The 15,706-nt window shown below is 49.9% G+C and overlaps 1 protein-coding gene across 1 annotated transcript; it reads left to right on the forward strand.

Annotated features, from left to right (window-relative positions):
* NPM2 (nucleophosmin/nucleoplasmin 2) lies at positions 1-10,565 on the forward strand. Its single transcript, XM_088837709.1, has 8 exons — positions 1-192; positions 336-421; positions 592-717; positions 7,490-7,580; positions 8,938-9,098; positions 9,234-9,268; positions 10,381-10,410; positions 10,544-10,565. Exons 1-8 carry the CDS (start codon positions 135-137, stop codon positions 10,563-10,565), a joined length of 609 nt encoding a protein of 202 aa, XP_088693835.1. The 5' UTR covers positions 1-134.
* Positions 10,566-15,706: the final 5,141 nt, after the last annotated feature.

Below are 15,706 nucleotides of genomic sequence, written 5' to 3' on the forward strand. Positions count from 1 at the left end.
CCGGGCGCTGCACCTCGGGGTGCTGGGAGGCCCGGCGGGGCAACCTTTCCGCTCGCGGCGCTCCGCGCTGGGGTCTCCAGCCAGGGGATTGTAATGGGCCTTTCCTCGGCAGCTGCTCGGACCCCGCCCGCATCATGAATCGCAGTTCCATTAGTAGCACCTCCGAAAAGGAGACACTAAGCCTGCTCTGGGGTGAGTGAGGCCCCAGGGTATCCTCGGAGTGGCGGGAGTCCTGGTGGCGGGGAACGTCTAGGGGGGAAGAGAGGGCTGGAGGGAGAGAGAGGACGCCTCTCTGGAGCCCGCCCTCCGCCGTCTGTCTCCGTCCCCCTTCGCAGGCTGTGAGCTAAACCAGGAGAGGCCTACTTGGACCTTCAAACCCCAAAAGGTGGGGAAGCAGGACTGTGTGCTGTTGCTCAGTACGGTGGGTACCGCTCTTCCGAGGAGGGGAGAAAGGATGGGGCAGGGAGGAACTTGGCAGACACGCAGGAGCCGGTGGCATTGCCAGGTCCCCACAGCTGGAGCCAGGCTTCCCTCCTCCGCCCTCGCCCTGGGGGTGAGGAGGTGCCCTGCCCCTTTTTCCACCCCCCTCAGATTTCCCTGGGGGAGAAAGCCAAAGAGGAGGTGAATGTCGTGGAGATCCTGCCCTCGGCAAGCCAGGACGACAGGAAGAGGAGGCCCCTCACCCTGGCCTCGCTTCGGGCCTCGGTCCTCCCCATGGTGAGCTTCCCCGAGGACCTAGGAAACCCTGGCTCCAGCCCCCGGAGGCCCTGCTCAGGCCTCACCCCTTGTGTGCAGACGGACACAAAGGTGGGGTGCAGGCTCCTGCGGACGTCCAGCCGGTGCCGGAGACAAATATTTTTTGTTGTTTAGTCGCTAAATCGTGTCCCACTCTGTGACCCCATGGACTGACTGTATGTAGCCCACCAGGATCCTTTGTCCAGGGAATTCCCAGGCAAGAATACTGGAGTGGTTGCCATTTCCTTCTCCAGGGCATCTTCCCAACCCAGGGAATCAAACCTGTGTCTCCTGCATTGGCAGGTGAATTCTATACCGATGAGCCACCTGGAAAGCCCTAGAAAGGCACATAGACCAGAATTAAAGCCTGGACTCAGGAGCAGGGAGCCAGGTTTCCATCCCAGTCCACTCCCTTTTTGGGGGGGAGAGGGGGGCGGTGCGCATTGAGTCCTAACCACTGGACAGCCAGGGAACACTAGTCCACTCTTCACTAGTTGTGTGACTTTGAGCAAGTTAAATAACTTTTCTTCAAATCCCATTTTTCAGCTGTTTACTGCTGGTGACCGTATACTGTTGGTAATTTACACACTGCTTGTGTATCCAGACTGTGTATCCAGAAATCCTCACTTCTAGTCATTTGAGTTTTCTGTGTAGATCTTTGTGAATAATGGCAGTTTTTGTATTTGTTTTTTCTTTTAAGCCGGTACACTGCCTAGGACCTCCAGTATAATAATGGATAAAATGATAATGGTAGATATCCTTGTTTCATTCCTTTAAAAAGGAATGCTTCTAACATTTCTCCATTCAGTATCAAGTATGTGGTAGATACCCTTTGTCAGGTTAAGGAAGTCTCCATCTAATCCTACTCTATTTTGAAAAATTGACTTTTCCTCTTTTTAATCATGATTGGTTATCGGAAGTGTTTCTATTCATATGATCAGGGGCACTCTCTCCTTTAATCTGTTAATGTGGTGAATTATAGTAATAGAATAATATTAAACCAACTTTGCATTCCTGAGATAAACATTACTGATTGTATTATAAACTTCTAGATTTGCTGTGTTAAGAAGAGTCTTTTTTAAAACTTACATACTCATAAGTGAGCTTGGCATGTAATAAATTATCTTATTTGGATGTCAAAGCATATTAGCCTTATGAACCAAGGCATGAAGTGTTCCCTTCTCCTCTGTGGACAAAAGTGATTTGAAGACCAGGATTATCTGCCCGTAAAGATCTGGGAGGCTGATGTGTAAAACTGCCCTTAAACCTATTTTTTTCTCTATCAACAAGATCTCCCTAGATCTATCCATTCCCATGGTTTTACAGACCACCTATACAAATGAAAACTTGGAAATTTATCCTGTAAACCCAACCTCTCTTGTGCTCAAGATACTGTGTCCCACTCAGTACCTTAATAGTTATCTAATAGTTATCCCTGGTGGCTCAACCGGTAAAGAATCTGCCTGCAATGCAGGAGACCCGGGTTCGATTCCTGAGTCAGGAAGATCCCCTCGAGAAGGAAATAGCCACCCACTCCAGTATGCTCTGCAGCATGTGGGATCTTCCTGGACCAGGGATCAAACCTGTGTCTCCTGCATTGTCAGGAAGGACTCTTTACCACTAAGCCCCCAGGGAAGCCCTCACCTAAGTTTTATAGTCACTATCCTAGCCAAGATACAGATATCATAGCCAAGTTTCAACAGCCCAGAGATCCCTCATGTTTTCCTTTTATAACCACACTCACCTGTCTCCTGTTTCCTCACCCACCCTCAATCCTGGCAACCACCAGTCTGTCTTCCATTTCTAAAATATGGTCATTGAAATATAATCAGACATATGTAACTTCTTTGGCACTGGGTTTGGTTCCCCCCCGCACCAGCATATTCCCTGGAGATTCATCCAAGTTGTGTGTGTATTTTTTCATTGCTGACTGGTATTCCATGGTACGGAAGTACCACAGCTCAAGCAGTTATCTGTGGAAAAAATAGTTTGATTCCAGTTTGGGGCTCTTAAAAATAAGCTTCTATGAACATTTGTGTATAGGTTCTTGTATAAGCCTAAGTTTCGATTTTTCCTGGGATAAATGTCCAGGAGTGCAGTTGCTGGGTCATATGGGGTGGTTGCACATTTAGTTTCTTAAAACTGCCTAACTGTTTTATAAAGTGACTGTGCCATTTTGCATTTCTACCAGCAGTGCACGAGTGACTGAGTGTCTCTGCATCCTTACTGACATTCGTGTTGTCACTATCTCTTATTTTACCTTCCAATATGTGGGCTTCCCAGGGGGCACTAGTGGTAAAGAACCTGCCTGCCAAAGCAGGAGACATAAGAGACGTGGGTTCAGATCCCTGGGTTGGGAAGATCCCCAGGAGGAGGGCATGGCAATCCACTTCAGTATTTTTGCCTGGAGAATCTCATGAATGGAGGAGCTTGGTGGGCTACAGTCCATAAGCTTGCACAGAGTCAGATACAACTGAAGCGACTTAACATGTGTGTAGTTATGTCTCATTGTGCTTTTTCCCTGATGGCTAATGACGTTGAACATCTTTTCATGCAGTTTTTGCCATCTGTATGTTCAGTTAAGTGTTCATGTCTTTTGTTCACTTTCTAATTGTATTGTTTTGTTACTGTTGAGTTTTGCTAATTCTTTACATATTGTAGACCCTAATCATTTGTCAAATACATGGCTTGGAAATATTTTCTCCCCAAGTTAGAACTTGTCTTTTCATCCTCTTCACGTGAACTTTTACAGGACAAAAGTTTTTAATTTTGATAGGGTCCGTTGTATTAATTTTTCCTTTTATGACATTTGACGTTAAGTCTAAGACTGCTTTACCTAGTTTGAGATCATGAAGGTTTTCTATGCTTTTTGTCCAAAAGTCTTACAGTTTTATGTTTTACACTAAAGTCCATGATCACTGTCACATGTGCCATGAGGTTTAGGTGAAAGTTTATTTCTTTGCCTGTGGGCGTTCAATTGCTCCAGCTCCATTTGTTGGAAAAGCTTCCTCCATTTCATTGATTTTGCACTTTTGTCAAAAAGGCTGCAAGTGTTTGTGTGGATCTGTTTCTAGGTCTTGTGCTCTCCTGCTCTGTGTCTGACTCTCTAATATCGCACTGTCTTCATTACTGTACTGTGGTTTTATGTGTGTCCAGACTATGTTGATGCATATAACTCACAGGTTTATCTTTCTTGTAAAATTGTTGCCTTCCTAGTATAATTGTAAATATCTTCCTTATCTAATTCTTTTATTTTTGTGGTGATCTTCTTTATACCTAAAATGCTTATTGAATTAAAGCCTGTATTGTTGTTCAGTTGCAAAATCATGTCCAATTCTGCCACTTCATGGACTTCCTTCACTATCTTCCTGACTCTGCTCAAACTCACGTCCATTGAGTCAGTGATGTTATCTAATCATCTCATCCTCTGCCGCCCCTTCTCCTCTTGTCCTGAATCTTTCCCAGCATCAAGGTCTTCTCCAAAGAGTCGGCTCTTTGCATCAGGTGGTCAAAGTATTGGAGTTTCAGTATCAGTCCTTCCAATCAATATTCAGGGTTGGTTTCCTTTAGGATTGACTGGTTTAATCTCCGTGCTGTGCACGGGAGTCTCAAGAGTCTCCTCCAACACCACAAAGTCTGTATTGTCTGATGATTATTTTGCTTCCCAGGTAGCATTAAAACATTGACAATGTTATTCCATTCTGATTTCTGATGTTGCTGTTGAAATCCTCAGTCTGTCTGATTGTTGTTTCTTTTTTGAAGATGTATCCTCTCTAGTTGATGTTAAGATCATCTCCTTTTTCTTGTCTGTCATGTCGCCATGGTATGTTCAGGTGTGGATTCATTTTTATTTGCCTGCTCATGGCTGAGGATCTGTCTTGGGTTGTTTCTGGAGAACTCTTGGCTGTCTTTCTTGGAACACTGCCTCCATCCTCTCCAGTCTCTAACTCTGATTGGATGTACAGTGGACCCTCTCATGTGTCCGTCATGTCCGGTTCTTCATATTTTATTCATCTCTCTCTCTCTGCTGCATACTGGGTAGCTTCAGCTTGTCAGTTCTTTCAGCTGGTTCACTCTGCTTTTTAACCATTTGTTCACTTGATTCCAGTGCCTATGTTTATTTAAATGTATTTTTAATTGGAGGATAATGACGTTATAGTATTGTGTTGGTTTCTGCCATACATTAACATGAATCAGCCATAGGTATACTTATGTCCCCTCCCTCTTGAACTTCCCTCCCACCTCCCTCCCATCCTAACCCTCTCAGTTGTCACAGAGCACCAGATTTGAGCTCCCTGTGTCATCCAGCAAATTCCCACTGGCTGTCTGTTTTGCATATGGTAACGTATTTGTGTCAACACTACTCTCTCAGTGCGCCCCACCCTCTCCTTCCCCCACTGTGTCCTCAAGTCTGTTCTCTACGTCTGCATCTGCACTGCTGCCCGGCAGTATTTCAGTGCTTATGTTTTTGATGTCTAGAAGCTGCTTTTGGTTCTTTTTATTTGTGTTAATATCTTGTTCTTATGGTTCTGATTCCTATTTTATATTTATAGGTTTTCATCAGACTTATTTCGTGTTGCTTAGGTTGTTATTCTCTTTTCTCAGATTCATGATTGTACTCGGCTGCATCATTTTGTTTCCGTCTGGTACCTTGAGCAGTGTTGTTCCTCGTGTGTTTTGTAATTTTAGATGGTGGACTCATCTCCCGGTTGGGTTTGGTTCTGTTTTCTGAAAGAATTCTGCATGAAAAGAACTCAGTCTCCCAAGAGACTGGTTTCATTTGCATCTGCCATTTGGCCCAGATATATCACAAGCCTGGGGTTTTTATAAAACTCTCTTAACTTGGCAGTCACCACCAAGTAAATTCAGACTTGCTGTAAGTGAGAGGTACACCCGCAGCTCTTAGCTTCTCACAAGAGACGCTGTTATCTCACACGGGAGTTCTCGCTTCCCTCCTTTGATGGTGGTCATTCCTGGTTGGATGGGTTGGGATCCTTCAGTCCAATCTCCTCAATCCTTTACTGAGATGTAGCCATTTGAGGGTCCCGGTCTGCATGAGGGGGCTCCATTACAGCTCCCCTCTTGAGCCCAAGCCCCTTGTCTCCTGTCCACATAAGTGTCACAGCCCAAGGACATTTTCTTCTTTTGGGGGACTGGGCTGGGTTATCTTTGCTGAGTGCAGGCTTTCTCTAGTTGTGGTGAATGGAGGCGGCTACTCTTTGCTGTGGCTTCTCTTGTTGCCACTCGTGGCCTCTACAGCGCAGACTCAGCATGGGCTTAGTTGCTCTGTGGCATGTGGGATCTTCCTGGACCAGGGATGGAACCAGTGCCCCTTGCATTGCAAGGTGGATTCTTGACCACTTCACCACCAAGGAAGACCTCTTCCCTTCTGCTGTGGCATCAGCCCCTACAAGGGCTGCTCTTCTTTCTGAGCATGGGGAGCCCCTTTTCTGTCTTATTGTTCAGGCAAGCAGTAAAAATATCAAATTACATTTTGTCCAGCATTTCTAGGTGTTTGTGGCTGCAGAGTTTGTTTTCACTTATCTGCTCCCTGTCTGAAATAGGAACTCTAATTTCTCTAAGCCTCAACTTCCTTCTCAGTAAAAGCACCTCCTTTGTGGGCTCCTTATGAAGGTTTAAATAAGATAAATGAGGTAAAATGCTTAGCACGGGGCCTGGCACATAGTAAGAACTCAAGGAATTTAAGTATCATTATTGTTATTCTAGAAAATTTGCAAAATTTGGAAAAGTAGAAAGAAAATCAATACAGTACTGTGCTGTGCTTAGTCGCTCAGTCGTGTCCGAGTCTTTGTGATCCCATGGACTATATAACCTGCCAGATTCCTCTGTTCATGGAATTCTCCAGACAAAAATACTGGTGGGTAGCCATTCCCTTCTCCAGAGGCTTTTCCCAGCCCAGGGATCGAACCCTGGTCTCCTGGAGGTGGATTCTTTACTGTATGAGCCATCAGGGAAGCCCTTTAAGACAACAGTAAAACTATAACTTAACTTTGCATCTACTTTTCTCATTCGATCAGTGCTTTAGTCAGCTTGGGTACCATCACAAAATACTAGAGTAAGTGGTTTAAACAGCAGACATTTCTTTCTCACATCTCTGGAAACTAGAAGTCTGAGCCTGGGGTGTTCACATGGTTGATTTTTGATCAGGGAACTCCTCCTGGCTTGCAGATAGCTACCTTCTTTCTGTGTCCTCACACAACCTAGGGAGAAAGTAAGCTCTCTGGTCTAGCCTTCTAAGGGCACTAATCTCATGACGAGCGAGGGCCCTGCCCTTATGACCTCATCCAACCTTGATTATGTCTCAAAGGCTTCATCCCCAGTTACCATCACATTGAGGGTTAGGGGGCTTCAGTGGGAGAATTTGAGGGGATGCAGTACAGTCCATGGCTGTAAGATTTCTCTGTTTAACAGCTGCCCTCCAGCTTGGAAGCCCATCTGTGATCTTGGCAGGAATAAAATGATCAGATCCATGTTCTCTGACAGAGTCCACCTCAGCAGGGAAGGCCAGGGGGCTGAGAGTGCAGAAGGGTTCAGGGAACCCCTGAAGTGTGTGGCGGAGGGGAGGGAATAAATTGAGTATTTCTGCCTGAGGCAAGCCCCCGCCCCCTGCCGGTCTCAGGTGCCAGGTCTCAGTGGCTTGTCCTGTCTCCCCCTCCTCCCCTCGCCCTGCCCCTCCTCCTCCCCCTTCTCTGCCTCTCTTTCCCTCCCCGTGCCCCTCCATCTCCCCCTGCAGGTCGTTCTGGGGTTGGAGTTTTCCCCTCCAGTCACGTTCCAGCTCCGGGCTGGCTCTGGACCCGTGTTCCTCTGTGGCCAGGAACATTACAGTAAGTCCAAGCTTGGACCCTAGTAAGGTCTTCGAGTACAGTGCCCAGCACAGGGACAAAGATGTAAGAGGTCCTCAAACACTTGATAGATTCCTGAATGGTTAGAAAAGATCACTAAGGGAACAGAATCACCAGCAGCCTGGACCAAGGCATGGGCACGGGTCCTAGACCCGGCTCTCCGCTTCCCCTCCACCACAGCCTCTGTGGAGCACAGACCCATCAGCTGTGACACCAGGGAGGGTGGGCGTATACTTGGTTTCATCTTCCAAGACTAGTTGTAAGGAATACATGCCGAATTCAGGAAAAGCACTTAACATAATTCCTGGTTCAGTTCAGGTCAGTTGCTTAGTCGTGACCGACTCTTTGAGACCCCATGAATAACAGCACACCAGGCCTCCCTGTCCATCACCAACTCCCGGAGTTCACTCAAACTCATGTCCATCGAGCTGGTGATGCCATCCAGCCATCTCATTCTCTGTCATCCCCTTCTCCTCCTGCCCCCAATCCTTCCCAGCATCAGAGTCTTTTCCAGTGAGTCAACTCTTCGCATGAGGTGACCACAGTATTGGAGTTTTAGCTTTAGCATCAGACCAGCACACATTTAAACATTACCTGCTATGAAGTATTGTTGTTTAGTCCCTGAGTCACGTCTGACTCTTGGTGACCCCATGGACAAAGTCTACCAGGCTCCTCTGTCCATGAGATTCTCCAGGCAAGAATACTGGAGTGGGTTGCCATTTCCTTCTCCAGGGGATCTTCCTGACCCAGGGAGCAAACTCACCTCTCCTGCATTGGCAGGCAGATTCTTTACCACTGAGCCACCTGGCAAGTACTGGATTGGCCAAAAGTTCCTTCAGGTTTTCTGTATGCTGTTATGGAAAAACCCAAACGAACATTTTGGCCAACGCAATATGGAGCAGCAGCAGTAACATGGGCCCTGGCAGATCGCTGTGCTTGTCACATCCCTTTAACTGCCTTCTTCTCTGTCCTGTGGTGCCTCTTTCATCAGGGTTCTCTCCTGCTCCAAATGCCAGGCAGGTTCCGCCTCCCCCAGGATGGGGCCTGAGCTCCTTGGCTGCTGTGTCCCCACCCTCCCCCTCTCACTTGCTCCTTCCCAGCATGCGGCCCCTTCCTGCCACCAGAGCTATACCTCACCCCGTTCCCCCACCCTCCTGCCACGGCCCCAGCCCTCACCCACTTGAGCTGCACTTTGTCAAGGAGGCCAGAGAGTGTCTACGGGAGGTGGGCAGGCAAACGCTTCCCACTCCAAACTGGGAGATATGGGAAGGGGAGCTGGGCAGAGGTCCCAGGGCCCCGAGTCTCTGCGCCATCTCCTATGCCATCGCTGACATTTCAGATCGACCCTGGGAGGAACTGGAAGAGGAGGAGGATGACCTGGAAGAGGAGGAAGATAATGATGATGACGACGACGATGAAGATGTTGATATGTTCCTGGAGGAGACGCCCGTCAAACAAGTGAAGAGGCTGGTGCCCCAGAAGCAGACAAGTGCTGCCAAGGTGAGGGAGGGGTGTCCCAGGGCTCCCCACAAACCTGGGCAGAGGCTCCAGGCAACCCCTACCAGGTGCTCAGCCCAAGTCTTCTCTGGCCCTGGCCCTGCCCAGACTCCCCCTAATGCTCGTGTTGGTTTCCAGGAAAAAAAGATGGAAAACAAAGAGGAGGCAGTAAGGTAACTCTTTCCATCTATTAAATTAGTGTCTCTTTTAACTGAGATACATAGTGCTTGAAAGAGAATGCTACACGTGTGTGCAGGTGTGTGGTACGTGGGGTACAGAGCCTTTTTGAGAAAGATTAAGCAGCTCTTCTTTTCTGATTTCATTCCACTTATGGCAGTTCCTTCCAAAGAACCCCATCTGAAATATGGGGGAAATTACTCCTGCCAATGCAGGAGGTGTGAGTTCGATCCTTGGCTCAGGAAGATCCCCTGGAGAAGGAAATAGCAATCCACTCCAGTATCCTTGCCTGGGAAATCTCATGGACAGAGGAGTCTGGAAGTCTACAGTCTATGGGGTCACAAAGAGTCCAACACGACTTAGCAACTAAACAACATATGCACTAAGAAACTTATCACTTCATTATTCTAATAATAGTATAAAATGGAACCATTCTAACATCCTTCCATGTAACAATTGGTTAAACTGTCACGTCTTCCCAATGGAGTGCAACATAATGCCCATGAAGAATATAGCAACCTGAAAAGTATTTATGGAATTCAGAGAACAGGACATTATTTTCATTTTCACATGTTTTCAGAACAAACAAAGTTCTGAAGGGAAACAAAATGTTAATATTGGTAGGAGGTAAAATTATAGGTAGCTATTCTCATCTCTATTTGCTGTATTTTGTGCAAGGTGGTTAACATCTTTTATGATGAGAAAGAAATATTTGTGTCTTATACACAAATAAAGCAGATAGAAGTTTAAGAAGAAAAAAAAAATCTTGTTTTGAAAAGAGTCAGGAACTTCCACTAGTGGTCCAGTGGTTTAGACTCCATTCTTCCACTGCAGGAAGCACAGGTTTGATCCCTGGTTGGGGAACTAAGATCCTGCATGCTTTGCGGCACAGCTGAGAAATAATTTAAAAAAAAAAATAGAGTTGGTCCCTGGCAGGTGACAGGTGGAAAAGTGAACCTCTCTAAATCACAGTCCCTGCTTCCTGGAAATGTCCAGGGCTCAACTCTGCGGCATGGGCTCTAGTATGAGGGCCTGGGGCTATTAGCATGAAGCTGAGTCTCGCTCTAATCCATATTCCCACTCCTTGTCCAACCCGACCCCATTCCAGACACCATCTTAAAGGGAGCCCTGCTGGAAAGTGAGTACTGCTAAGAGGCTGTCCTCCTGGGGAGGTGGGGATGGTCTCTGGGAAGGCGCTAGGATGGGGAGGGGTGGTACACTGGAGCCCCCCTTCTCTCATATGCCAAATCCACACCCAAATTCACACCCAGACCTAAAAAGCCAGGACGTTAAAAAGAGATGAGGAGCCAGGAGCGCCTGGCTGCTGTGACCGAGGGAGAACCCGTGAGACCGTGCTGAGTCTGAATGTGATGGACATGATGGGGGCAACACAAGAACCTCTCACCCCAACTCTCGGTTGCTGCAGGAAGAGCCCTGACTCACAGTCACAATAAAGTTTGCTTTGCTAGGACCTTGTTTCTGCGGTGTCTCCCTGTCCTAGCCGGCTGCAGTGAGCCCCCAGCTCCAGCAGAGGGAGGCCTTGTGCCAGCACACCCAGGCATGCCCCCACCAGCCAGCTGTGTTCTGCTCTTTACCTTCCTCTTTCCCTGGCATCACCCCCATCCCCACCTTTGGGGGGAAGAACCAAGTGTCTCAGCCCCTCCCCTAGCTTTGGGAGAAGGAGCTAGAGCTGGGGTGGGTCTTCCTGCGTCCACACTTCTGGCAGGGCCTGGCTGTCCAAGATACACAACTGGGGGTGATAGCTGCCCACCAGCCCCCACCAGGAAGGGGCCAGCCTGCATCTCAAGGGCCCGGCCTAGACCTGCTCTCCCAGGTCTGCGTCCTGTTTGCGGGGAGCTGCTCACAGGGTGAAGGTCTGTGTCAGTCTGTACCTTCAAGGGAACCTCCCAAGTGGGGAGACAGGCAGGCTTCCTGAAGCCTATAGAAGGTCTCTTCCAGAATGTGGGCAGTAAACACTTTCAACTCCCAGGCTAGCATTCCCTGAGGGCAGCAGCCAGAGCCACAGGAACAGGGCTCAGTAAATTGCTGGCTTGAGGCCAACAGAGGATTGGAAGGGGTGTGAATGACTCATTGCCTAGCTCTGGGCTTCTGCTCCCAGCAGCCTGCAGAGCCACTTTGAAGCCAGGTTCAACCATGGTGACATGGAGGTGGCTGTCCCATTGGGGTCTACTTGCACAACCTTTCTGAGCTGCTCCTTGCCTCTAATTAGCACTCCACTGGCCAGGCTGAAGTGGACCAATGGGGAACTGGCCCTGCCCTCCCTCCCTAGGACCCCCAAGTATGGGTCCCGGGAGGCTGGAGGTCTCTGAACACCTGCATCAGAAGGGCAGGCTTCAGTCTCCCTATTCGGCTTCTCTTGATGCCAGAAAGAGGTAGAGGTGGGCAGGGCTGGTGTCCTTTTTCCTTTTTTTGGCTGTGCTGGGTGGGTCTTCATTGCTGTACAGACTTTTCTCTGGTTGCCCTGCTCGGGCTTCTCACTGCAGTGGCTTCTCTTGCTGCAGAGCATGGGCTCTAAGGCACGTGTGCTTCAGTAGTTGCAGAGCACAGGCCCTAGAGCACAGGTTCAGTAGCTGTGACACATGGGCTTAGTTGCTCTGCAGCATGTGGGATCTTCCCGGACCAGGAATCAAACCCATGTCCCCTGCATTGGCAAGAAGATTCTTATTCACTGTACCACCAGGGAAGTCCGGGACTGGCGTTCTTGCTTCTGCTTTCTACATCCCATGAGGCAGATGTGAGTTTTGTCCTGCCTTCTAACAAGGGAGAACATGGTACTGACCTCAGTCACCCAGAGTGACAAGGGACATCAGGTCTGGCTTCAGGTAGGCAGCTGGCACTGACTGTGGCCTCATGCCACCAAGATATAGGGCGGGCAGGACAAATGCCTTCAAGTGGCCTAGGGTCCAGTGGAAACAAAGAGCCAACAACGTCATCTCGGTGCCATCAAGCAATGTGGAGGAAGTAGAACGGGCTAATTTCGATGGTCGGGGTGGGCTGTTTAGATCTGAGAAGGTGCCTCAAAGGAGACTGTGGACAGGAAAGGGATGATGGCTACGTGTGGAGCTGGCAGAAGGACATTGCTAGGAGCAGAGGGTGCAGAGGGCCAGCGGCGGAACAGGCACAGAGCTATGGGCAGAAAGAAGGCTGATGAGACTGCGGTGATGGCACTGTTCGCTGGGCACTGCTCCAGGTGCCTTCCGTGGATTCACGCCTTTAATCCTCATGACTCTGCCCAGACGAGGGTATTATTAGCCCCACTTCTCAGATGTGGAAAGTAAGGTACAGAGAGGTTAAGCAACTTGCCCCAAACTCACACTGCCAGGATTCAGGCTCAGATAGTCTGGCCCTGTTTTTAACCACCCTGTGGGTGAGAGGGAGTCATGAAAGTTGGAGGGCATTAGGAAGTCTCAAACTGAGAGCAGGGGTTAGAGTTGAGTCCGTGTGCAACTGGAGCCCAGGATGGGCAGCTCCAGAGCTCAGTTATAGCAAAGCCCATTGTCCCCCTCAGGGCCTTCTACCCTGCTCCAGCCTCAGGCAAGCGCCCCTGTTCTCCTTTCCTCTGACTCAGCCGCAGGCAGTCAACAGCTCGACGGCTGATATTTGATTTCCACGTGCTGGCTGGTGGTGGGGATCAAATAGCAAAGATGGGGGAATCCGCATTGCTGCAGAGGCCTTTGCCCTTCACCCTTCCCCAGCCCAAGCTCTTCTGTTTGTCAACAGGAAAGGGGTGGGCTGAGGTCGAGCAGGTGGTGACAAGTGGCAGGGCTGCAGGTGGCCGCCTGTCTGCACAAGCTGGGCTGCTAGAGGCAGGCGTGAGACGTCCCCGCTGGGGGGGTGTTGAACTTGGCACTAGGGGATGGGATTAACCACCAGGGCCCAGGCTACTTTTCACTCCCCTTAGCACCTCCTGCCACCCCCCATAAATGTTAATGAACTCTACCCTTCTGCCCGCTCCCAGCTCCCTCGCATCAGGGGAGAAAGTCAAAGTTTAGGTAAACTGAGGCTGCACTACATAAGAGGGTCTCTGCCTCTCTCTCCCTCATTCTTGTAGCACTTGACACTTCAGGAAGTGTCCTTCCTCTTAGCTGATGTGATGGATGGTAGTTTTGAGATCATCGCTTGTGGCCATTTCCTTTTGATAAATTAGGAAGCTGAGACCAGAGAGGTGAAGGAACTTGCCACAGGTCACACAGCCTTGAAGGACCTGGGCCAGGGAAGAGGGATAAAGTTCAGAGGCCGGGCCTGGAACGTTCCTCACTTGGGGCCCATCACTAGGGTTCCCACGGGGTGAAGAAGCAAACAGTCAGAAACCAGGCCTGCAGGTGCAGAGTAGGAAGGGACGAAGAGCACAAACAGGCTACCCAGCAGCGCCCGAGTCCCTGGCACCAGCCCCCTGGCTGAGCCCCAAGGCCAAGCTTGACAGCGGGCATTCGTTACCATGGAAACCCAGGCTGGGCTGGGGGCTGGCCAGTTAGAGCAGGCCCTTCCCCCACTGACAGGAACCAGGCTGTCTGGCTCAGAGACCTTGGACCTGGATGGAACTCCTCACACCTGCCTCTCCTCACTGCCTTCCATTCTCCGAGCTTACCCCAGACCCCAAGCTTAAGCCTCTCTTCTCTTACCTGTGAGTCCTAGGGATTGAGGTCAGAAGAAGGTAGCTCTTAATACTCTTCCAGGGAGTGAGAGCAGGTGAAGATGAGGGCGTGGCTTCCATAGAGGGAGCCAGCACCAATCACAGTGAAGAGTTAGAATCAGGATGTTGCCATGGAAGAGACAGAGTTTACATGGGGCCCCCAGTGATGGTGCCAATGTGGAAAATGGAAAAAAACATGGGGACCATTGGTACCTTGTCCCAACTGCGCTGCTAACTAGCTGTGAGACCCTCTCTGGACCTTGCTGGTGAATGAGGAGGTGGGACCAGATGGAGAATCTCTTAAGATCCCTTCCAGTTTTGACATTCTTTCTGATTGCTTCCAGGGCTTCCCAGATGGCACAAGTGGTAAAGAGCCCGCCTCCCAATGCAGGAGACATAAGAGACATGGGTTCCATCCCTGGGTCGGGGGAAGATCCCCTGGAGGAGAAATGGCAACCCTCTCCAGTAACCCTCTTCAGCCTGGAGAATCTCACGAACCGAGAAGATGGGTGGGCTGCAGTCCATATGGTCTCAAAGAGTTGGACACGATTGAGGTGACTGAGCACGCAAGCACACATGCTGACTGGTTCCAACCCGGGACACGTAGTTACAAAGATCAGCGCCAGGGCCAACACTGCACCCCCCCAGGCCAGCTCAGGCTCAACTTACCCTTGAGCCCCCAGCAGGGCGCCTGGGGTGGAGCTGGGAGCGAGCTTGGAGTTGGACCCGGAGGTGCCCCTGCTTGTCGATGGGTGGGGAGGGGTGGCAGACAACTTTGTGGATTGTTCCAGCTCAGGAAGGTGAGAAGGAGGCCTGAAGGTGAGAGTTTCTCCCTCTGCCTCATCTCTTTAGGTAAATAAATCTCCAGCCAGCACTTCCCCTTCTCTTCCCACCCTGGGGGCACTGTGACCTCCAGGGAGCCTAGAGCTGAAGTGTGAGCTTCCCCCAGAGTTGCCCCCTAAGCACTGGCCCCCTCCCACAGTCACCATCAGCCACCTTCTGCAGGGAAGGAACCGTGGTGTAGAGTCTTTGCTCATCAGCTTCCAGGACCGGGGATATTGGATCATCTTGAATGGGTGCTGTGCTGGGCCGGAAGGGTATGGACACAGGAGAAAGAATGCATGTGGAAGAGAAAGAGCAGGGACTTTGGAAACCTGACCACATCATTTGCTAGATGGGTATGTGGATGTGTGTTAGTCCTTCAGTCATGTCTGACTCTGAGACCCCATGACCTGTAGCCCATTGAGCTCCTCTGTCCATGGGATTTCCCAAGCAAGAATACTGGAGTGAGTTGCCATTTCCTTCTTCAGGGGATCTTCCCAACCCAGGGATTGAACATGGGTATCCTGCAGTTCGGGCAGATTCTTCACCGTCTGAGCCACCAGGGACTAGCTGGGTGATCCTGAACAAATGACCTATTGGTGTGCCTCAGTTTTCTCGCCTGCAGAATGGGGTGATACCTGGCATGGTACTGGGCAGTGTGGGACTACTGGGAGATTGCTGGGCACTTTATCCCAGACAGCTGCTGGGGGACAAGAGGAGGAGTCCCCAGGCTCCTCTCAGCTCCCAGAGGAACTAGAGATGGCTGTTGGCCTGGGGGGAATGCCAAGTGGAGCCCAGAAGATATATCTCTGACTTCTGCTTAAGCGTGACCATCTCCTGAGGCATCACTGTGCCCATCTCTCAGAGGAAACCATGGAGACCCAGAGGCAAGCGGCTGATGTCTGCTCTCCTCCAGGGGATCCACCCAGAGCCCCAGCTGCGCAGTCTCCCTGCCCCT

The sequence above is a fragment of the Moschus berezovskii genome, chromosome 7 (genome assembly GCF_049115385.1).
Source record: "Moschus berezovskii isolate FMDL1 chromosome 7, NW_MosBer_1.0, whole genome shotgun sequence".
Lineage (NCBI taxonomy): Eukaryota > Metazoa > Chordata > Mammalia > Artiodactyla > Moschidae > Moschus > Moschus berezovskii.